A 24,495-nucleotide genomic window follows, 5' to 3' on the forward strand; every position below is an offset into this window, starting at 1 on the left:
AGTTTTAAAAGGAGAGATGCAACTTGTTAACTAAAACAAAATTACAAATCCTAACCCTCAATTGGGGCCCATCTCTCTTTTTAATGTTGTCTTAGTCCAAATATATTACCTGACATAAAATATTGTAAATATAAGAAAAAAAAATTTTAAGATTATATTTTTATTTATGCATCATGATCAAGTTAAAATTGTGGGGTCAGTCTTACTCTTATTGAAATCAGTAGAGAGACTTGAACACAAATAGTAGCATGTTTTTAACACATGCTTTTATATTAATGCAAAAATGTCTATGCATTATACTAATACCCAGTTTGTTTATATAAGTTTCAAATCAAATATATGCAAGAGTAGTGGTTAATGTGGAACAATAAAACCTTGCCCTTTTTTTGTCACCACATACATTCCAAATAGTCCAGACCAGAGTGATTTGTGTTCCCACTCAAACTGTTTAAAAATTCATTGGATAAGAAGAAAAGAAAAAAAAAATCTATGATTCTGACCAGTTAGGAAGATTAGAGCAAACCAGAGAGAAGAAAATATTTGAGTTATAAACAACAGTAAGACAATGTGAAGTAACAGCTTAATAAGGCATTGCATATTGCATTGCAAGACATATTTGTCCATATATATATTTCATGTACAAATATGTACATATTTCAACAGAAACAAAATCTCACAGTACAAATATCAAGCTGCCACAGAATGTCAATTCACTTCAGAACTGTATGTCCATCACTAATTGTCATGTTGATGATGTGTCTGTTTCAATCTAAACAATGGGGGCACCTCCACAGACATGTTCAGATATGCATGGACATTTGGTTCCCCAGGTACAAGTAGCAGCAGTGAACCCTGTGCTGCCACTACTTATCCCCAGGGAACACCTGTGCCACGCATGCTTTGGTGCGTGACAAGTTGCCTCCCATGGGCTAGGGGAGGCTGGGGCCAGCACAGCCTCAGCAGCCTTACCTGGGGTCCTGTAAACTTCCTGGGGCTGCAGCTGTGGTGATTCTGCCAAGCGGAGCCTGGCTGGCAGTGGAGAGCAACTCCGGGCAGTCAGGCTCCGCTTTTTAGGAGTGCACACCAGCCGAGCGTGCGTTGCTACGTTTTTTTCCCCACAGTTTTTTTTTGACCCCTAGATAGCCAGTGGTCAAAAAAAAACATGGAAACAAAACTTGGTGCAGTGAATGCTTGGGCAGATGCCCTTGCAGTGCAGAGAACACTGGACTGTGTGGTATGTGGCACTGCAAATGTGTTTGCAGCACCACGTATCACATGACCACACTCATCTGGACACGCCCCACATGTGCTTTATTGCACAGTTGACTAATTTAGCTTTGCAGTAAAGGGTCACCATCTACAAATGCCAACAGCATTAGGGCACAGTAAATTAACTCCACCGTAAAATAGCACAGGTACAGTACTATCTTACGGTACAGTACTTAACTCCACCAAAACACACACGTAGAAGATGACAGGACTGGCTGAGGGACAAGAGTGCTAAATTGTGGGGGCTTCCTGCCACCTAGCCCTGCACTTTAGCAGCCTCTTGCCCCAGCCAGCTCTTCTACAGCCGACACCACTACCAGAGTCCAGGGCTGCTCTGCCTTGACTCATACTACTGAGGTCTCAGGCACATCTGTAGAGACCGAACCTGGGAGCAGATGACTCTGGCACAAACTGTCATATTTTATCATGTTGCCTTAATGGCATGTGTAGATGTGCCCAATGATGTACACAATTTTGTCAGTAACAAGGTGGATAAAACGATTTTCCCCATTGTCTGGTATACTCATGAAATTTAAGGGCAATAACAGTTGAGCTTGTTTTTAGTATTCCTGTTTCTAAGTTGCCCTGAAGTTCAATAAAACACTGTTTGCAGAGTTCTCAAGTTACTAGATGAGAAAAATACTATGAAGTAGAATAGTTCTCCCTGAATTTAAGTTAGCTACAGTTCGAATTTTTTTAATGGGCAATTTTGTAGCTAAAATAACAACCTTGGTATTATGCTTCCTTTTTATATTTATTTGTCTTTAATAGTCTTTCTAAAATAAATATTCGTTACTCAGCAATTCGCTAGTTCAGAACTAAATCTCCAGTTCAGAAAAATATATATTTAAACCTTGAATATTGTGAATTAAACATGTTTCTAAGGCCGTAGTGATTTAGATGTATTACCCTTTAATCATGTACTTCCAAGTACCTGTGGTGGAAGCAGTGGCAGTCTAATGTAAGAAAGGAGCATTCCTAGGTCTCGTTGCCTCTTCTGCAAATCATGTCTCACCCACATCATCAAAGCCTGGAATATAGCTTCTTCATCTGGAACATTGATGTCATCGCTAGATAAAAGCTTTGCAATTTCATTTCCAGGAAGTAAAAGAAATTCCTGATTCTTTATTACTTCTGTGAAGTGTTCCTAGAAAGAAAAATATTTCAATGAACTCATGGTTTTAATACATTGGTTCAGAACTTGAGCTATATTTATATAGATTATATTCCTCTTCTCTTATGGAGTCTGAGTAAATTATTTTTCATGATAACTAAGTCAATGTGACTCCTTAATTAGAACTGAACAGATAAGGCAACCTAGTGATCTTTAGGTGTAATATGTATAGGAATTGACTCAAAACAACTTTTAGAGGGAAGCAGTAGGAGAGGAAAGCCAACGAGGGGCTCAAGACAAACTGCCTTTGTCAAAAATCTTTTAGAGAATATGAAAAGCCTGATGATAGGAAACTGAGGCCCAGAAATAAGACTTTCTGGGTGCTGATATCCTGAAAGAAACAGAATTATAGGTGGTGATATTTACTTTGTCCCAAACAATGGATAAAAACACTAAATACTGTAATTGGATGGCGGGGGGGTACATAACTAGTCTAAAAGTGAGTTAGGCCCAGGGCTGGAGTGGTGTTGAAGGTTACAGTTTAAAGAATCTTCCTAAAAAGTGCTTGGTGTTATGACAGGGATAGTAATTTTTCACTTCCATGAGAACTCTCTATTTTTAACCTACTTGATAGTATGTTTTAAAGTTTATTTTAGTTTATATTAATAACAGGATTTTTCATTTAAAAAATTAAAATTCTGTATGTCCAAGTGTCACAGAGCACTGAGGTACCCTGCTCCCAAAGAGGGGAAACTGCTAGGGAGGAATCCCTAGCAGGGATTAAGGAGCCCAGCTGTGGGTTGCCAGGGCAACCAGAGAAGGTCAGCTGACCAGAAGGGGCAGGGCCTGGCTCCCTTATAAACCCTAGGGGCTAGGGTCAGAAGCAGTTTCCTGCCAGCAGCCATTGAGGAAGGAGCTCTCTGCCATGGAAGAGAGGAGATGCCTGCTGAAGAAGTGGTGCTTGACACTGCTGTGGGATGAAGAACCCTGGTAGGCTTGAGCGTGATTATAGCCGGGTGGCTTTTGTTTGTGTTATAGCTTAGGGGCTTGTGCTTGTGTTGCTATTTGCTACACCGGTGGTTTGGGTGAGGCTATCAGGGGTTGGAGGAGGCCTCATAGGGGACCCACAACAGAGTGAGGACCCCAGTGCCAGTAAGGGCGCAGCACTTGGGATGCACAGACCCCAGCCCCAGAGAGAGGGGCAGCTGAGAAGCCCCAGAGAGGGGGCGTTGCTGAGAAGCCCCAGTGCAGGCATGGTGCGCCCTGAGAGAGGGTGGCAGTATTGAGTAGCACCCTGAGAGGGGGCGGAAGCCCCAGAGAGGGGGGGCAGTTACTGAGGAGCCCCGGAGAGGGGGGCGGCGTGACTGAGGAGTCCCAGAGGACAAAAAGGGGCCAGATTGCAACCAGGCTGGGACATAACGTCTATTCCGTCGGCAAGGTATGGACTGTGGTGTAGGGGAGGAAATGGAGCTGCAGATAGTGCCCCCTGGCAGTGGGGCAGTACAAGGGCAGCCTCCTGCTAATTAACTCCAATTAATCAATTAACAACAAGGCATGGCAGGTGAGTAGGCGGGTGGTTGCCTCAGGAACAGGTGTGCGGGCCATGTTTAGGTTGACCCAGAGCGGATACCTGTTACACCAAGTTATACCCATTTTATAGACTGATAAATTTAAAGTTATACAAGATAGGCAGTCAGCAAAAATGTAGATTGAGGATTCAATGGCGGGGGGGGGGAGAGAGAGAGAACGGGGATGAATAGTAGAGAGGTACCTGGGGAGTCAGAGGTCAGGCAGATTATAATGTGTCGTAAATACAATGTCTATATTTAGTCCATGATTTTTAGTATCCAGGAGTTTGATGAAAGGGGTTAATGAAGTGATCTCCCCAATCTCTCAGTTCTAATCCTCAAAGGAAATTTACACAACACTTCCCAGAGACAAACCTATGAACTTCACTTCATCAACCTCCTGGATACTAAAAATCATGGACTAAATATAGACATTGAATTTATGACACATTATAATCTGCCTGACCTCTGACTCCCCAGGTACCGCTCTACTATTCATCCCCTTTCTCTCCCCCAACCCCCCAGCCTATCTCTCACCCATTGACTCCTCAATATACATCTTCACTGATTGCCAGTTTGTATACATACCAGACCAGCTGCTGGCTTCTTTACTTTTCATTCCATCCAGGAAGGACACACACCAACTGCTGCAATTTCCTTAGCCTGATGAAGGGTTTTTGAACCCAAAAGCTTGTTTAATTATTTTTTCCAACTATTTAAGTTGTTCTAATAAATGATATCAGATTCACCCAAAGAACCTTGCCTCAAATTATAAGAAATTTATAGTTTTCCATGTGTATATAAATGAATTATTAGGGGGCCCTCTTAAATTTGTGCCCACCACTACAACAGGGAAAGTGGTGGAAGAGAAAGCAGCCAGACAACCACACCATGCCCCCAGTATCTGTTCCTGTCTCCCTGCCACCTGTCTCTCCTGCCATTTGTCACCCCTCTTCCTCCCCACCCCGAGCTGCCTGCACCCATGACCACTTGCCCAACCTCTGCCTGCCACCTTCCCTCCCAGCTGTTTGCCCTACTCCATGCTTTTAAAGAGGTGAAGTTGATAATACTATCAAAAGAAATAACTGGGGAAGAAGGTTCCAGTCTCTTGGACTGGCTGGGAGTATAGCAGATTTTGGACTACTGTGCAAGTAATGATAATACAAGTAATATGCGGTTTCACTCCTGCCTTTATTTTAAATACCATATTCCATCTTTGCATTGTAAAAGAAGTTTAAATTGTTGCTAAACAAAATAGAGAGTTCTGCTGATCTGAAGCTTCACCTTCTGTCTGTCACCCATTTATTTTGCAAGAGCCAGTAAAATATTTGCATGCCTTCTTAACATTATTGTTTCAAGCACTTTGAATTCTTTATCTTACCATAGTATAAGTATGTGCCACCTTCAGGAGTTCTGTGCAACCCTGAGCATCTCCAAATGAACGAATCCCTAAGCAGTTTGAAGGATGGAGTTGCTTCATAAGAAAGTTGCAACACACCTCAATGACTTGTGACAGTTGTAGAAGACAAGCTGCAGCTAGCAAGCTTTCTATAGTGTCTTCCTTTAACTCTAATATACCTGTATGGTTGACATAAAGGAATTAATGAGTTTAATTCATTTGCCAGTTATTTCCTCACATAAATGTCTCTTTTTGCACTTTCTCTCAATAACTTTCCTCATCTGAAAGCTCACAAGAATAATAGGTGCTAAAATTCATAAACATTTGACCAGCTATGGATGCATGCATGCATGTGTATATACTGCACAGATAATGAGTTTGAATATTTATACTGGGCCTAATTTTATATTAGGCCTAATTCGGCTTTGAAAAGTGAAATAAGGAACAGAGAGGTAATGATCATAGATCTTTTTAAAATAAATACACAGATTTTTTTTTTTTTTAGACTTGTGCGCAACACACACACAACCTTGATAAACATCATTATTGAGGTTGCAAAGCCACATTCAAAAATTAGTAGAATTAAGGTTCCTTGGAAACTGGGACCTGTCTTATTTTGTTAGTATTTCTATGCAAACATCAACATGTTAAGTGATCTGCTAACACAAGAACCCTTCTAACATCTACTTTTACTTGCTTTTACCTTTTAAAGCACTAGCAGTCTAGCACCTGGGTAGGAACCACAGTTCTTCATCAGTTCCCATTCTGAAGCTAATGTTTGAAAAAAGGCATCTCATTCGAAACAAACCAGTTAGCAAGTGTTTGAGAGGGAGAGAATAGAGAATGGAGTGGCAGATTATAGTAATGGGGATTATGTAATAAAACAGAAAAGCTCACCTAAAACTGCAGATAACATTTGGCTGAGTGGGAGACAGCACATCTCCATACCAGAGTGCATACAAGGGCATTATTCTAGATGTAAATAAACTGTTATATTCTGGGAGAGTAATTTTCTATCCAAGGCACAGTCATGAGGAAAGAGACACATTACATGCACATTTAAAAGCTTGGACAGTTTGTGGGTTTGTTTGTTTTTTGGCTTCTGTGGTAGAGTGAGCTTTTATCTGGCTAGTACGGTTTGCCAAAGAGCCGGTATCTACAGCCTTCCAGAGTTTGTATATCCTGGAATTATGTGGATTTTTTTAAATTGGATTATACACTAGAGTAACAGATTTCCCTTTTACAGCATTTTCCCATGAACGTTTCAGAGCATCAGGGAAAGAATAATGTCACAGTTCTCTAGTCTGGTCTTTTTTAGCTGTTGACTATGGTCTCTAAGGTTTATACTAGAAGAAAATGTGGAGGTAGATGGGTATGGAGAATAGTGAAAGAGAATAATAGAATAGCAGGAAAACATGCAGTCACTGTCCTGCCATATTGATCATATATGTATTTTTATTTTTCCTCAGAATAAGAGTTAGTTCATTTTCTTAATTTATCATCTCTAGTTGATAGTGTGTTTCATGAATACATTTTCCCATGAACTATTTGTATATCTAAACCTTAATATAAAATGTGTGATGTGAAAAATTATTTGCACATATGACAATTTTTACCTCTTTACAGAAAAAAAAAAATATATATATATGGGAATTACCTGTATAAGCATAGTGCACCAGAGACTTTAGTGCATCTGGGTCTACCCCTTCCATTTTGATTTCTTCTTGTTTTGCTTCTCTCACATCATTAGTAAACATTGCCGCAAAATAATCAGATACAGCACTAAGAACCAACCTTGAAATGAAAGCATTTTAGGAAAATGTAAATTAGTTGATAATCTAAATAGAAAGCATGAAATTCAGTCCATTATATGATACATATGAGTGTGCAATAGGAATGCATTTTGTAAGACTAGAATATTTCATTGGTAGGGAATGAAGCTCAAAGGGTAATTAAGTAATCCAATTTTCTTTCAGAGTGCTTGGTTGTGCTGTTTTGCTTCACTGGTCTCTTTAAAGCTTGACTGTAGGAAGGGAGAAAATAAATGGATTTTACTGGTTCATCTTTGACTTTCTTTCTATTTACAATAGTGACTAAGAAGCTGTGATCACATTAGTTACCTTGGTTGATGCGCTAATTATTATAACTCTTCATTCATAACTAATCAGAGGCAACATAGGAGCATATATTATCTTAGCTTTTGGAAACATCAGGTTTTAAAGCCTCTAAAAAGCAAGAGGAATTCTACCTGTGAGCTGGAATCTTGTGTTCTCCAACAATGAGAAGAACATCGCACAGCTGTTTTTGCTGGAGATAGTTCTCCATTTTGCGGAATGTCTGTTCTGCATGGTTTGTAGATTGGAAGTATTCATCTGAGCCACCGGTGTTCATTACAGTTGGTGAACAGTTTGTTATTGAAATTCTGTAGAGAGAGAGAGAGAAAGAGAGAGTTGCTGGAGCATAATAGGACAGAATCCACTTTTCACTTGACCTTTAACTGAGTTACAGAAATTGCAGTATAACAGAAATTCTTAAAGAATATTGATCCAATAATACTAGACTTAAAGGGTCATTTCCCATTTCTTTTTGCTGGTTATACTGAAAGACTGAAGATTGTTTTACTCCTTACTTTAATGTAGTTTTCTAAGATAAGGAAACAAAAGCCATGATGGTTGATGGGTTGAGCACTGTATTGGGATTCAGGGGACCTGGGTTCTAATTTTTGCTCTGTAATGGCTAGCTGACAGTGGGAATAGGAATGTCATTCACCTCCCCATCCTTCAGTTTTTACATTCGTAAAACAGGGACCTCTTATAACAACTTTTTGAGATCTATTAATTAAAAATACAATGTAAGAGTAATGTTGTAGCTGTGATGTTCCAGAAATTGTGTGAAGCAAGATTTCTTAGGGTGATATCTTTTATTGGACCAACTGTAAGGCTGGGATAGAGTTATTCAAGCTTTTGAATACAAGGCATTCTTCATCAGGTCTAACCAGAACAAACCAAATGCAGCATTATTCTGTGTTCTTGTCAGACCTGATGAGAATGTCTAGCATTCAAAAACTTGTCTAACTCTATCCCAGCAATACAGTTGGTCCAATAAAAGCCATCAGCATAAGAAATCATTGATTCTTCTAAAAATACAATGTAAAACAGTATATCTAGCACCTAATTCTGCACTAAATTTAGTGGCTAGTTCCCCTGGCTTCTGTGGACCCAGAATCTGACAAGAAAGTGTATTTATTCTTGACCCCTTATTACCATTCAGAGGATTCTTGCTTCACTCTATATTGTATGCATGTGCTCACAACTTATATACTGTATGTATGCAGTACATTTATAGTGCGCACAAATTGATTCAAGTTTGTGGAACAGTCTTTTCACAAATACTTGCCTTTTCATTGAATGTATGGAGGAAAATCAATCCTTGCTGTAACACCTTTTAAATACAGTGGAGTTGCACCCATGATTAATTTGACTACTTAAGGACTAGTTGAAGAGGGGTAAATACCCAACCGTGACTGACATCTAGCATAATTCATTCACTGACCAATTTGCCATAGCTGCCGTAGTTGATTAAGAATGAAGTTCAACCATTTCCACTCTTTCCAATTTCAAATCCATCAGAAAATGAATTATCCCCAGTTCCAATCACTATACAGCTCTGTGTTTGACTGAACCTTATGTTATATATTTGATTGAATGCCTATCCATTCAATCAATCAATCCAAATGTGCTGTATTGTAAAGATAAAAATAAAAGACTGAACTCAGAAAGGAAGCATCAGATAAATAGTGATTCAAATCCCTTGCATTTCATGCATGAGAAAAAAATGACAAAAATGGTAGATTCAAATTGCTGCCAGAGGAGAAAATCATCTCTGAATACCTTCCTTTACCCTTTTAATGTTTTTTCTTTCAAGGGAGTGATCTTGTTTCAAGAATGGAGTAGAAATGGAATGATAGAAAGAAATTACAATTATACTTTGTGATTCTGATTCTTTGATCAAAGTGAGTTCAAGTGACAAGGAGAAAATTGTTGCCACGTTGAGTCCTTAAGAGGATCTTAGGTTTTGCTGGTATTCTGGTTTCTACTATTGTTATATTATTATGGGCAGCCTCAGCTTTCAATTAATCCACAGATTTTTAGATTTAATAGGTAAAGTTTTCTGTAATTATTCTGAGCCGGTGGTGGTAAATTTCTTATGCTTTGTAACAGTTTTTAATTTTAATCAAACTTGACATTTCCCATGATCTGTTTCTGCTTCTTCATTGGAGAAAGTGATGAAACATTGCTCTTATGCCTGTGGCAGGTCCCATGAGAGTATTACCAGGCAAGTGATACGCAGACTTCCAGCCTAGATATTTGCCTATTGAAGGAGAAATGTCTCCATCGCTTACAACCCTCTATAAATCTAGTTGGACATCTCGGGAGGAGACTTCTGGCTTTCATAAGAGGTGTGGGGGAAAATACAAAACATGTATACTAAAGAGATGGCAAAAAATCATAGATTACAAGGTTGAAAGGACCCTTTTATCATCTAGTCTACACTTAGATATAACAACCTATTTTTCAATATTCCCCTGAGTTAATTGCATGTTTGAACTAGAAGCATGTTGGGTCTTCTTGTGGGGGCAAAAACATCCAATCTCCTTTTAATAATTACTAGTGGTGACAAATATACCATTGCTAACTTAATGGCTTTAATGGCTAACTACTGTCAATGTTATAACAGTGTGCCTTATTTCTGGCTTGACATTATTTGGCTTCAGCTGTCAGCTGGTTTATCTTGTACACAGCTGTGAGAGAGAGACCTGAGCAAGTTGGGCAACCATGTTCTTTAAACTTAAGTGCTACTACAAAAATAAATTGTCATACTGGCAGTGGTTCTGAGATGTAAATGTTCCTCCTTTCTTTTTGATGACAACCCTTCTAACTTTCTCACTGCATGCTCATGATGGAACCTAATAAGTTAAATCCTATATTGGTAGTCAAATGCATAGTCATTTGCATTAAAGTCACTAAGAGTTTGTACTGTATATTCTTAGGGGCTAGAAGGGACCTTGTAGATCATCGGGTCCAGTCCCTCTTCACTAGGCAGGAAAACTCAACCGGTGGCAAGTGACCCCAGTGAGGTGACTGTCCCGGCTCCTTTTAAAGATTTTCAGGGTAGATGACTGCACCACCAATGGAGGGAGTTTATTCCACAGTCTGGACACCCTGACTGTGAAGGAGTTATTCCTGGAATTGAACCTGAAGTGGCCTTTCAGGAGTTTGTATCCATTGCTCCTGGTCTTCCCCAGGGGTGTCCTGGTGAACAGCTGTTCACTGAGTTCTTGATGTACTCCCCTGACGTAGAGGTAAGCAGCTACCAAGTCCCCCCTCAGCCTACTCTTCTATAGGCTGAAGAGGTCCAAGTCCCTCAGCCTTTCCGCATCTGGCTTGTCTTGTAAGTCCCTGATCATATGGGTGGCTTTTCTCTGGACCCTCAAGTTTTTCCACATCCTTGTTGATGTGCAGCACCCAAAACTGGATGTATTACTCAAGTTGCAGTCTCACCAGTGTGGAGTTCAGCGGGAGTATCACTTCCTTAGCTTTTCATGAGATGCAATGGATAATGCATACCCACAATGTGGCTTGCCCTGCTGGACACAGCATCGCACTGCCGACTCATGCTCATGCAATGGTCGATTGCTACCCCTAGTTCCCTTTTGGTCATGGCACAGGTCAAGTTGTTGCCATTGAGCTTGTAGGTATTATGGGAATTGTTTGCCCCCAAATGGAGCACCTTCAACTTCTGAGTGTTGAACTTCATCTGGTTCCAGTCCGCCCAACTCACCAGCCTCTCCAGGTCTGCCTGTATCTGCAATCTATCTTCTGGCATGACCATGCTACCCCATAACTTGGTGTCATGCACAAACTTAGCCAGTGACCTTTCCACCCCCACATCCAAATCATTGGACCAGTGCTTTTCAACATCTTTATCGAGCACAGAACCCTGAGAGATACCACTGACCACTTCTCACCAGGACGAAACAGATCCAATCCAGAGAGCTCTCTGGATTGTACCATGAATCCAGTTTTCCACCCACTGAACTGTTGAGCAGTTAAGCCCCCAATCTTCCAGTTTTTCCACAAGGATATTATGGGGTACTAGATCAAAAGCCATTTGGAAGACAAGGTATATAATGTCAACCTTTTCTCCCATGTCCAGGTGGCAAGACACCTGTTCATAGAAGTAGATGAGATCAGTAAGAGACGAACTACCCACAACAACGCCATGCTGGCTGTTGTTCAGAATCTTACCCTCAATGAGCATATCTCACATAGATTCTTTAATGTGTTTGGTTTTTGTTGTTGTTTTGTTTTTCAGGATTTTCCCTGAGATGGATGTTAGGCTGACTGACTTATAGTTGCCCGGGTCCTCCCTCTTTCCCTTCTTGAAGACGTTGACCCTCTTCCAATCCTCGGGGATCTCCCTGTGTGCCACAATTTCTGAAAGAGTTTTTCCAGGGGTTCTGCAATGACCTCAGCCAGCTCCATCAGCACTCTTGGGTGAAGTCCATCTGGTCCTGCTGACTTATAAATGTCTAGCTTTTCTAGTTGGTTTTGCACCAATTCAGCATCCACAGTGGGAAGGCTATCATTCCCACCATGCCCCCTGTGATCCTTATCTCGCATGTCTTTCCCCTTGGTCTGGTGAAATACTGAAGCGAAGTGGGCATTCGGGAGCTCAGTTTTTTGCGGGTTTTTTTGTTTTGTTTTGTTGTTTTTCCTGAGTGTCCGCTACCAACTGTCCCAAAGTGTTAAGCAACGGCCCCATGCTTCCATTCATTTTTCTTCTGCTCCCTACGTACCTAAAGAAGGACTTCTTACTGTCTTTGACTCCCTTGGCTAACTTAAACTCAGTCACCGCCTTAGCTTTCCTGATCACTTCCTACAAGTGCAGACCACTGTTGTATAGTCCTCCTTGAGGACTGTCTCTAGCTCCCATTCTGTGTACACCTCTTTCTTTTTCAAAAGGACCGCAATGTCCCTGTTGAGCCAAGAGGACTGGCCAGAACTTCTGCTACCTTTTGCTCTTGCTGGGAGTGGTTTTCTTTTGTGTTTTGAGGATCGTGTCTTTGAGGAACGACCATTCTTCATGCACCCCATTCGCCTTCTGTCCCTGTTCCTGCATTGCCCCCCACTACTAATTCCCTCAGTCTGTTGAAGTCAGCATTTTTGAAGTCCAGAACTTCAATCCTGCCAGTCGATTTGTCAACCTTGAGGCAGACGGTGAACCTAATTTGCTCATGGTTGCTGTCACCCAGGCTACCCTCAATGTTCAAGTCACACACCAGTTCATCTCCTTTCTCCTAAACCAAGTCTAGGAGAGCTGTACTTCTGGTTGGCCCTTGCACTTCCTGGGTTAGAAAGAGCTCCTCGATTACAGTTAAGAAGCTACATGACCAATCCAACCTAGCTGACTGTTCCTCCCAATCTGTCGGGGTGATTTGAAGTCGCCCATGACAACCAAGTCCCTTGCATGCGCGGCCTGTCTCAGTTTTTTGAGAGAACTGAAGATCAAGCTCCTCTCCTTGGTTTGGTGGCCTGTAGTAAATGCCCACAGTTAGGTTCTGGAATGGAATGTGTTAGCAGTATTGGAAGGGATAGGAGATTAATCAGTAGAGCATGACTTCTTATGTTGCATGACTCAGAATTAAAAAGAGAAAAATGTGTTAGTAGTTGCTTGTCTAGTCTTCTAGTATAAATATTCCACAGTAAAACAGAACCTACAGAAGGGGAATTTTCCTTTAAAGCGTCTTATTCATTTAATTGCATTACTTTTAAGTACACTCTTTCATACCATGTTTTAGAATTCCTTTCACTGCTTGGTTTTCAAGTATTATTAAAATACTTGTACCTGAAGACTACCAAGTCCCTTTAGTTATCTTTGCACCAAACTGTTATATATTCCATTCTTTCAATCTCTCTTCATAAATAAGTCCCTCCAGTTAGCCTCCTAATCATTTTTTGTTTTTCTTGTATTTTCAAGGGAAATCTTTGAATATGGTAAAACTTGTAGTTAAAATATGAAACTAAGAAAGTGTTACAAGGTTGTTGTTTTTTTTTTTTTTTTTCTCAAAATACTCTTATATTTCCATCTTACAATTATTTTAGAGTAGTATTAGTTATAATCTCTATAGAGTTTCTGAACTTAAATACAGCTAAAATGACACCACCAAGATATTGTTTTCCTGCTTGACCAAAATGACAGATTGTGTCCAAAATAGATTGTAAGTATTACAGTATTAGGACCTTGTAGAAATGTGATGTTGTATGGGCTGATGATCTATCAAAAATACCAAACTGTGGTGATCAGGGGTTTTTGTAATGATATTTTCATGTAGTTTGTATCTAAAGCTTAGCATAAGGATTTGACTTTTGAAATCAAGTATGAATGTTAGTTTAATATGCATTTATTTTCTGCTTTAATTTTGTTTGTTTTTGCTCTTGGTTTTTTTTTTTTGTTTTTTTTTTTTTTCTCTGACTGCTCATTGCTCTTCATTTTACTTAAAATTACACCATGAAATAGAACCAGATCAGGAAGCAATTAGACAAAAATCATATAATTCCAGACAAATTAGCTGACTAAATGTTTAGGAAACTAGCACATTGCACTATATTGAAAATTTGAATGAGAATATTAAAGACAGTAATTAATCTTCCTTTTTCATAGTAATGTGCAATATAAATCTACCCATGCTGTTGCCAGAATTGCATAGTTGGGCCAGTGGCAAATGGTCATAAAACCTAATGACTATATATCCTACTTGTCTTTGGAAATCTCTGTTCAGATTCTTTACCATTTAGCTGAGAATCAATCACATCCTAGCATGAAATAGAAATATGTTTATTAAAGGGTAGAAATTGGGTACAGAATAAAACTGTTACTTTAGAAAATTAATACACAAGAAATACATTATCCAAATTCTTCAATAGAATGAAGACCCTAAAGAAGATAGTCAGAAAAATATATCATGAGTTATTGGCCCTTAAATGCCCAAAGTTCATATGAATATTTTCTCAGTAAGTGATCAGAATCAAGGAAGGGTAATGACAAAATTGAATGATCTGTAATATTGCACATAGGGGTATTGGGTGGTATCTATTCATCCATCCTTTCATTTCAGGTGAATAATATTCAGAAAATGTCCAAGAGGCAAGGATTTTTGCGGGTGATATCTTTTATTGAACCAACTGCATAGTTTGGAGAGATTTAGATGAGCTTTAGGGCACAAAATATCTAAGAAATAAGCAGACACAGCTTGAGCTAATTATCGGATAAAACAATGGCATGTGTAAAATGTAAAGGACTCAAAACAAAACCCTGAATATTGTTTATTAGATTACAATTAATAAAGTGATGAATTCAGTATCTGAGTAACAAAAAAATCTTTCTGATTTTATAAAACATAGCTTTATTAGAGACAGAAAAATTGATTAACAGCAACATTTTTTCCTCATAATTTTTATCCACAATAACTTTTTTTTGTATGAAATATATAATGTTCATTATTTTTATCCAAAATACTAGTATTTGTCTTCATATATTAGAAAATAAAATAATTTATATATCCAGGCTGCACTTCTTTAGAGGGTCAACTACCCTGAGATGATGATTTTAAGAATTTATCTATCAGTCCTTTAATGATATCTAGGGTAGTAAACTGTCCTCTTAAGGGGGTTTTGTGTGTGGTCTGGGATGGGGGGGGGGGGTGCTTTACTTAGAGCAGCTTTGAGAGCCAATATAAAGAACCTGTAGCATCACATATATATTCAACATCCTGCACTTCAAAATGGTGGTGGAGCTGCTTTAACTAAAGGTCATTCAATGAGCTTTAGTTAAGGTGCCCGCACCACCATTTTGAAGTGTGGGGATTGATCAAGTCTGCTGCAGTGCATGCTAATTAGCATGCATTGCTACAAATGTCTGGTACGTGTATAGGTGCCTTTAATGGGGTGGAAGTTAAAGGCACCCTACTTCTCCAAAAAAGGAAAATTATAAACTTGTTGAGAACCTCAGTTTCTACCTATGATAATCCTACTAATGTATCTGTAGATTCAAAAGACTGACTAGATCCTAAGAAGCATCAAATTGCTCTATTTCTAAGTGAGATTTGTTTGTTTGTTTTGAAACATAGCTGGGTTTTCAAATAAAAGATTTTTACAATGGGTAAAATAATTTATTAATGATTGATACTATGATTTTACAAGAAACATGGTATGAAAAGATGATGTCTTCCTAGGTTTACCTTATATTCTTGCATAAAGTACACACTATTTCTCTGAAAAACAGCTACTGGACAGTCGAGTGCACATTATATTTGAGGAATGTGGTAAGAGCAGGTTCTGCTACTTACCAGGTGAATCCAAATGTAAAATCTGCAATTATATAGAGTGAGCAGAAAAGAAAACAGGCTTGACTCCCTGGCTGCTGCTAATCAATTCCTTCCTTTGTAGTAAGATACTTTTTTTTTTTTTTTTTTTGTTTCATTCTGCCTTTCAGCAACAAGGTATGTATTATTCTGGTGATATACATACATAAGAAAATATGGTATTTACTTCTATAAAAATGGCCAGAAGTAAAATGTGACTGCAGGCAACTTTGTTACACTCATCTCGGGAGGTACTCTGAGGGATTATAAATTGAAGTAGACTCTAACTCATGAGTGACTGGTGCCAATTTAGTCAGGGTGGTGTATGCCCCCCAGCAACCGTCGGCAACCAGGGGGGCAGCAACCCACAGCAAAACTTATCAACCAATGAGCAGCTGCACTGCTCCCAAAAGCGGCTGTGGCACTCCTGGAAGTGGCTGTGGCACTTCCAGAAGCAGCCACAGCCTACATCCAGGACTCTTGCTCCCTGGCTGGCACTCACAAGGAGAGCACCAGTGCTGCTGTTTGCCCTCCCCCCTCCCCCCCATCCATCGCCTGAGTAGGGAGTGCAGCCTGACAGGGGTGCACTGGCACTCTCAGGGGGTGCATGTGCACCCCCATACATCCCCCAAGTGTCACCATTGCTCTATTAGCAGTACTTATTAAATTTCAAGGTAGAATTCCCTTGATTCTTCTGTTTTTTATTTCCCACCATTTACATCAAATTTCATATGTAAATAAAAACAATATTTTAAAATATAAAAAATGCTTTGAATAGTATTACTTTAGAAATACTTTCTTTCCAACTTACAATTTAAAATAAAGAAAAATCTATTTTTATATTAATCATACAAAATAATCCTTTGTGAGATTCATTGTAAAGTTTTTTGTTTTGTCTCTTCCTTTATTCTCATATGTTTTGGAATTTTTCTACGTCCATTCCAGAGCTTTTAATACAAAATTTTTCAACAACTATTTTCACCAATCTGACTGCCATTTTAAATTCTTTCATTTTTTCCCTTCTCCTTTAAATAAATATAAAGCATGTAAGATTGGTTCTTGAAACACTGATTCAAATGTTCTATATGCTACTAAGAAATCCTATCTTATGTTGGTTCTTATGTTATGCTTATTACTATAATATCTAAATTTCTATGTAGGATGCATGTAAAACTCATCCAGTACAGTAAAAGTAAAAAAAGATTAATTCTTATAGCAGTTTCACAGAAGATATCCTTCAAGACAATAAAACAGCCATAGGGGTCATACATTTGTGTTTTGAAGCTATAACTTTCAAGCCGCAAGGTATCACAAAGGTTTTCAGAATCTGTCAGATATATGTTGTTCATTCCTGAGATTTTTTTTTCCCCTAAATAAATTATAAAGAAAAGTATTTGCTATGAAATAAAGCTGTATATATCTAGTTAAATAACTAGCCTGTACCCTTACTGTCATAACATAAACAATGCATATAATGGAAATTCAGACACATCCTTAACTGCAACCAGGTAGGTAGCATTACATTCTTCATCTTTTTAAGTAAAATGTTTCTAGAGAGTTCTAGAAACTATCCTGCTTTGTAACACGTCTTTTTGGTAGTTGGTATTAATGCTATACTAGCAGGTTTGCATTAAGAGTTAGCTCATTTTGAAGTGGTAACTAAAATCTGTTGAGTAGATGGAACAATAGAATGAAGAATGATATATATTTTTTTTTCTTACCATATCAAAAACACCAAAATACAGAGAACTCAGATTTTGATTTTTAGAAAGATTTTACTGATGAAAAGAAACTAGCATTAGGTATATGACTGAAAGATGCATTATTTTTTTCAGTTTAGAATATGGCTGATGAATGGTTAATCATCTATTCTATTTGTAATGAAAAGGATGGTATGTTTCTTGGAAAATATATTTATTTCCTTGGGAAGTTTGAGAGTTCAGCATAATTCCAACCTTATGAGGCAATCTTTGCTTAATTATCATGGGCATCCTTTATTAATAAAGATTCTACTAGTAGAAAAATACTCACTTTTATAGACCCTAGATTTTACAGGATGAGGTCTATACAACTATCTGTTATCTTTTACACTAAATCTCCTGAAAATCCTGTCCCTGCAAGTATCATTCCCCAAAATAATTATTTCAGACAGAATATGTTCTGAGCATGAGCCTTAATTGTTGTTTAAAGTATGATAAATTGTTCTTTTTAAAATGTCTGTGTTAAAATGTTTTAGCACTGAGTAGATACACACAGTGATAATTCTCTGCTGATTAACTTTCAACCAGAGTTTTCCACTGAATATTATGCTGATGGAATATTAATACTTTTGAAGAAATTTAGAAGTAGTATTTTTCTGCCTGAACATTTGCTTTATTCTTTTAATCTAAATAATGGTTTTAGCTAATCTGCCAATAAGTCACACAAGCACAAACATTTCTAATGCACTACAGGAAAATACTATTCTCTTGATTTATAAAATCTATTTTCAGGATTTCATGATTCCCTATCTTTAGGGAAAATTAGATAAAAATGATACATCTTGCATGTTCTGAGATGCACATATGCTGACCACTGTTTCTTGAGCTGGTTATTAGAAGCTACTTAGCAGGATTATCAAGGTAGCATGGAGTTTAGACAGGCTAATTTACCTTGCAAAGAAAAGTAAATTTGCTGACATGAAATTCTGTGCCACCACAGTTAAACTGCTTCTAGTACCAGCAGCTATTGATTTAATTTAATCAAACTATTTATTTTAGCAAACATTCTAGCTATGCCTAAATTCTAGTGAAATCACACAATTTACAATAACTGCCCTCTTGTGACATAATCTGATGAAGGAAGACTACCAACTATTTCATAGTAAATACCTCCAATTAAAAGGCTGCCTGCTGCTTTGCTACTGTCATGTTTAGCTCATAAATTAACATTTGAGTAAAATCCAGCATTGAAAAGCATCTTGTGAGTTTTCTGAAGAGCATTCATTTTATGGACAGTGTAAGTAAAATTTAAAGTACATTTAACCATGACACTTGCTCATACAAGTATGTGGTAAATTCAATACCTCATTTAGGAATTATGGTATTTAATATAAGATGAGGTTCCCCCCGATCTACCCCAATCAGCATGGGAGGGAGGAAGCCTCTCACCTTATATTCACATACAAAGAAAACTCATTTAATGCATTGCTTATCATTAAACTGCTGCCAAAAGTGTGATTATGCTCAGCAGTGGAAACCAACTATGAAACTGATTAACTATGCAGCCAGCCCTGTGCATGACTATGAAACACATGGCCCATATTTGGCAAACATACTGATGGGAACCTACCACAAGGATAGGCTAGTGCAGCCTATGTGAATACAATATATGATAATGCCTATTATGGGCAATCCCCCTCAGTGCTGACTTTTTCAAGTAGTGGTGAGCTACTACACTGAGTACATTTTGACTTTCTCTTCACTCCCACAGCTGAGCTATGTCATTTCTTTCCAATTTCCAATCATTCCAGTTTCTTCACCTGCCATAACTATCTGGTAGCATCACCAACTGGGGCCCTCAACATTTCACCCAGAATCCCTCTGCCACCACTCTCTCAGCCTGCTGCATATGATTAGTGTGGTCCCACTCTACATGAGGTGGAGCTGAACCAGCTTTCCCTGCACCTCACCTACTGATAATTTTTGGAGGAACCCAGGGCTCATGCAAAGAACACCCAAGTCATGAGTGGGGGCTAATTAGCATTTTTGAGGGGTGGGTGGAGGGGAGTATCTGGATTCCACATACATGCTGAGCAGTGCTGAGCTGTGGGGTCAGCATGGCTTGAAACACTGTCGACTCTACCAGGGCCCAGCCCAATGAACTATATGATAAATTGTGAGCCTTTTGGCTTTGGACTAATACCACACATAGTGGGTGCATTTACATGTGCCATTAAGGCAATGTGATGAAGTTCAATGCAGTTTGCACTAGAGTCAACTGCTCCCAGGTGTAGTGTCTGCACTTGTACCCAGGACCACAGCAGTTTGAGCTGGGGAGGAGCAGCCCCAGGATGGTGGCAGACTTGACGGATCAGCCCTGGGTTTCACATGATGGCATCAGGGGGTAGAGGGGCTGGCTTGGATACAAGAATGCTAAAGTGAATGGCTAAATGGCAGGCAGCTGCCACACCTTAACACCCTCATGCCCCAGCCAGCCCTGTCACCATCTACATGTGCATTTCAGCACACACAATCTGCCAAAGGATAGTATTGTCTATGATGGTACTGTAATTAACTGTGGTGGAGTTAATTAATTTACTGTGTCCTAATACCAGTGCACATGTAAATGGTAATGCTTTACTGTGAACTAATTAGTCAACTCCACAGTAAAGCACACACGTAGATGCACCCAGTTTGTACTACTTAAGTTGGTACGAGTGCTGCTTAAAAGTGTGTTTATCAAGACCCTGTACTAAAGCTTGAAGCAGTTTCAGAAAAAGTAAAACGCATCACTTCTAGATGCACTGAGTCTATGGGTACCTGCAATAATTTACCTGTGTGCAAATTACTAGAGCTATGTTTATTTCAAGGTCAGTGTTTTCATATTTGCCCTTCACTTCCATATGCTTAGGGAGAACAGGGCCTGACAGTAAGGAGTGGGGGAAGGGGATGTAGAGCAAAGAAGTTGCAGGGGGCAGAAAGGAAAGGGGCAGTAGCACTGTAGCAGTGATAGGGGCAAAAATTCAAAGTAAACCTTCAATACTTATGTTCTATACCTGGAAAATTATAGCAAATTCAATTTTTCATATATAGAGTCTAATTACTCGGGTCATCTTATAGTCAGGGTTGTCTTAAATTCTAGTAAGTATGGTAATAAGAGTTTGTGATGTGTAAAATCTTTGTCTTGCCAGGTTTCATATTACTGAACCATTGAAACTACTTATTGTCTCGCATGTTATTCTGGACTAATCCAGATTGATTGATCATATAATCATACAAAATAATCTTATGATGATTTTAGCTCCACAAAATAATCAGTAAAATGGAAGTTATTAGAAGGTGGCCACTGCATAGCAGTCTCACCTTTTTTGGTTTCATTAATAAAGTTATAACAAGGCACTTTAAAATCTATCCTTGCTTATGTGCTTCATAGTCTCAATTTTTCTTTTACCACAAGATATTTTAATATTTTAGTTTCAAACCTACCTACCTACCTATTTCACTTGTTACATTCCAACCATTATGCTATTGTTTCTTTCTAGCCATTTCAAATAAGGTATAAATTATGTGCTGTTTTCTGATTCAGTATATCTTCCAATAAAACTGAGTAGCTGTCCAAGATAACAAGTTATAGGGGTAGAGAAAAAAACATGAGTGCTACAAAACATCCTGTTCCAATAATCAAAATGCAGGTATCTCAAGGAAAGGAATAATCTTAAGAACATTTGATAAAATTCAAAATATTGTATGTAACGTTTTGGAGGCATGGACCATCGTTTCTTTTTCTTTTTACTGTACCTAGCATTCTTTAGTGTGCAGTATGCTATAAGCCAGTGCATGTATATCAACCCTTATTTATCCTTTAGTAGTCCCTTTGAAATTAATAGAACTAAGGTACTACACAGGGGGCATGCCTACACAAGATATTTACTGCACGGTACACTAATAAACTGTGAAGAAAATGTCTCACTGTCTTTAACCTATTTATGCTGGAATAAACTAATTTACTCTGCAGCAGGATAGTACTTGCATTTACAAGTACTATCTTGCTGCAGAGTAAAAAAACTCCACAGCAGTGCATGTGTAGATGCTGGAGAGGCTGGCTAGGGCACAAGGGTTCTTCAGTGCAGGGGCTGCCTGCCAGCTAACCCCACACTGAAGTTCCCTTGTGGCCCAGGCTTTCCCTCGGCAGCACATTGAGCTGTGGGGAGCAGTCCTGGGCTTGCAGGCTGACTGGGCCTCCCTACCAGCCCAGGGCTGCTCCAGTGTGCCTCCACACACTGAACATGAATAAGCTGTGGGGCTTATTGCTCTGCAATTAATTGTTCCCAGAAGCACATTCAAATGGCGTACCCAGGAGCAATAAACAGAGCAATAAACTCTGTAATGAATTCATGTGCAGTAATAGCACATGTAGACATACCCAAGATGAACAAGGGGGCAAATTTTGGTTCTGGAAACCACTCCCTCACTTCATTGATGGCTTAGAGTAACATATATGCAAATCTAAAAAAATAGAAGCTGGTTGCTCAGGTCAATAACAATGACTGAATATCTTCTAAAATGGGATCAGCAACCCCCTGGCATATGTGCCAAGCATGGCATGCGAGGCCAATTTGCTTGGCACGCCACAGCCATCCCCAGCTCTGGGTAGCTGCTGGAGCCCAGGCTGCTCCCAGCAGGGCTTGCAGTGTCCCAGCTGCCTGCTGGGATCAGCTCAGACTCTGCAACTGGCAGCAGCTACCCAGATCCAGGGCCGGCTGCAGCCAGGAGGCTCCAAACACCTGCACCGTTCTCTGGAGCCCTGGCATCAGCTCCGTACCAGCATGTGCACCCATGCATTGAAGCGGGCAGTGGAGGAGGGGCCTGAGGCAGCACAAGCCCAATCTCTCCCCTGCTCCCAGCACAGAGATGGTGACTGGGCTCTAGAGCCCAGCACAGCTGTTTGTAGCCAGTCTGGGCTCTGGACAGCTACAGCAAGCAGCGGGCAGGCTGCAAGCAGCTGCACTGGGATCCACAGCTCCAGCATCAGCTCTGTGCTGGTGATGACTGCACGGGTACCTCAGGGCAGAAAGCAGGACAGCACAGCCCACCCTGAGGCTTGTGGCCCCATGCCCACCACCCACTCCATGTGGGTGCACACACCAGTACAAAGCTGATGCCAGGGCTCCGGAGCCTTGCACAGCTGTTTGGAGCCTCCTGGCTGTAGCCAGCCCTGGCTCTAGGTAGCTGCTGCCAGCCACAGATCCCGGGCTGGGGGTCAAGGGCAGCAGGGCTGAGGGGCAGGGGCTTTGGCTGGGGGACAAGGGGCAGCAGGGCTGGGGGGTGGGGGTTTTGGCTGGGGGGCAGGGAATCCTGCTATGTACCCCCTGCCCTCATTTTGTTTTTCTGGCATGCTGGCACTCCAGCACCTTCCAAGGTAGGCATTGTGGGGGTTTTCAGCACTCTGACCAAAAAACGTTGCCTACCCCTGTTCTAAAATCTGCTGTCTCATAATCCCCACAGTACTCCCAAGGTATTTATTAATGGCATATTTTGCATCTCTTTTGTCATAAAATGTTTGTAATAAACTGAAGGATAAATAAAACAGTCCAAGTAAGATAATGGGAGTGTGGCATTCAGTGTTGTGATTAAAAGAAATAAAAAGTAACTCAAGACAAAATATTCTGCTATTTCCCAGTCCTTTGTCCTTTAAATAGACTTATCATTAATCAGTGATATATTCTGTCTTCCTCTACCTTTAGAAAACTGTTACACATTAGAAAACTGTTACATATTTGTATTTAATTCTCACCATTTTGTGTGCTGTTGTTATGTGGCACATAGCATTGTGCTCACACCTCATGCTTCATATGTGCACTTCCTAAACATCACCTCCAAAGTTGGCTGAACTTGTGTGTTCATCATTTATTCTCTGCTTTCATAAAAACACTTCCAGAACAAAGCTGTCTTTAATTTTTTAATGACACTAGTACTGAAGTAAATCATCAGTGGAAAAGCCAGTATGCAAAATAAATTTATCCAAAATCAGAAGCACAATATTTCTTAAACTTTTGATACCCAGGGCACACTTTTTTTTTATTTCCCCCCCCCCCCCCCCGGATTAAGATTGGTGGCACACTTTGCTCTTACATGCAGAAAGGGGAGCAGGGAAAAGTGGCAGTAGTGGTACAAATGCAATTTGTAGATGTCCATTCCTGGGTCATTTTTTACATGTGCTCCAGGGGTGGAGGGGTTCTTTAATTAGAACCTCTCTAATTAAAGTACCCACTGTGTCTTGTGTATCAGCATTCCCATGCTTCCAAATCAAAGCTTTAACTAAAGCTCATCAAAGTGTTCATTAATTATCACACTCCAGGAGACTTGATTAATCTAAACTTCCACTTTAAGTGTCTATGATCAAAATTTTGATATTCAGAATCCATGCCTTTATATGTCACCTTAATTGTGGTAACACTTAAAGTCCCTATATGCCTAACTTTACAACACTGAAGTTCATTAAACATATAAAATATCTGATTCTGTCAATGGCCATAATCACTTCTGCATTTATAATGCTGAGCAAACCTGAACACTACCAGAATCTATGAACTAGGCATTTCTCCCTATATATCATCTAAGAGACGTGTTGTAATATGCATGCTGAAAACATATCTGACAGATCAGTCTGAAGGCAGAGGATTGGATTCAGTGACAGAGGAGGCATCTTCAGGTATTATTTTCTTATTTTACAATTCAAATTCCTATGCATAACATTCTGTAAAATGGGTATGGACTGATGCTTAATGTTTCTTTCTACTAGAAATATTTTCAGGTCACCATTTGTGCTTCTAAGTGACCTTCCTGGAGTCAGTGGGAACATCTACATTAGATGTTTACTGTAGAGGTGCCTAAGCCACAGTAAGCTAATTAACTCTGCTATAGGGGAATACTTGTAAATACAAGTAGAGTTCTTTAATATGCAGCAGAGTTCTTCAATATACAGCAGTGCACATGTAGACACTGACAGGGCTGGCTGGGAC

At 39.6% G+C, this 24,495-nt stretch overlaps 1 protein-coding gene and 1 long non-coding RNA gene across 2 annotated transcripts in view; one reads left to right on the forward strand and one right to left on the reverse strand.

Annotated features, from left to right (window-relative positions):
- Positions 1-24,495, reverse strand: part of KLHL4 (kelch like family member 4) — a 95,824-nt gene that overhangs the window by 19,698 nt on the left and 51,631 nt on the right. The window contains exons 2-5 of the mRNA XM_006269542.4: positions 7,599-7,772; positions 7,008-7,144; positions 5,333-5,529; positions 2,204-2,416 (exon numbers count right to left, since the gene is read on the reverse strand). Coding sequence (XP_006269604.1) covers positions 2,204-2,416; positions 5,333-5,529; positions 7,008-7,144; positions 7,599-7,772 — 721 coding nt within the window. The remainder of the gene's footprint in view (positions 1-2,203; positions 2,417-5,332; positions 5,530-7,007; positions 7,145-7,598; positions 7,773-24,495) is intronic.
- LOC132252152 (uncharacterized) overlaps positions 3,282-24,495 on the forward strand; it is a 53,694-nt gene continuing 32,480 nt past the window's right edge. The window contains exon 1 of the long non-coding RNA XR_009463955.1: positions 3,282-3,373. This is a non-coding gene — a long non-coding RNA (uncharacterized LOC132252152). The remainder of the gene's footprint in view (positions 3,374-24,495) is intronic.

The sequence above is a fragment of the Alligator mississippiensis genome, chromosome 8 (genome assembly GCF_030867095.1).
Source record: "Alligator mississippiensis isolate rAllMis1 chromosome 8, rAllMis1, whole genome shotgun sequence".
Taxonomy (NCBI): domain Eukaryota; kingdom Metazoa; phylum Chordata; order Crocodylia; family Alligatoridae; genus Alligator; species Alligator mississippiensis.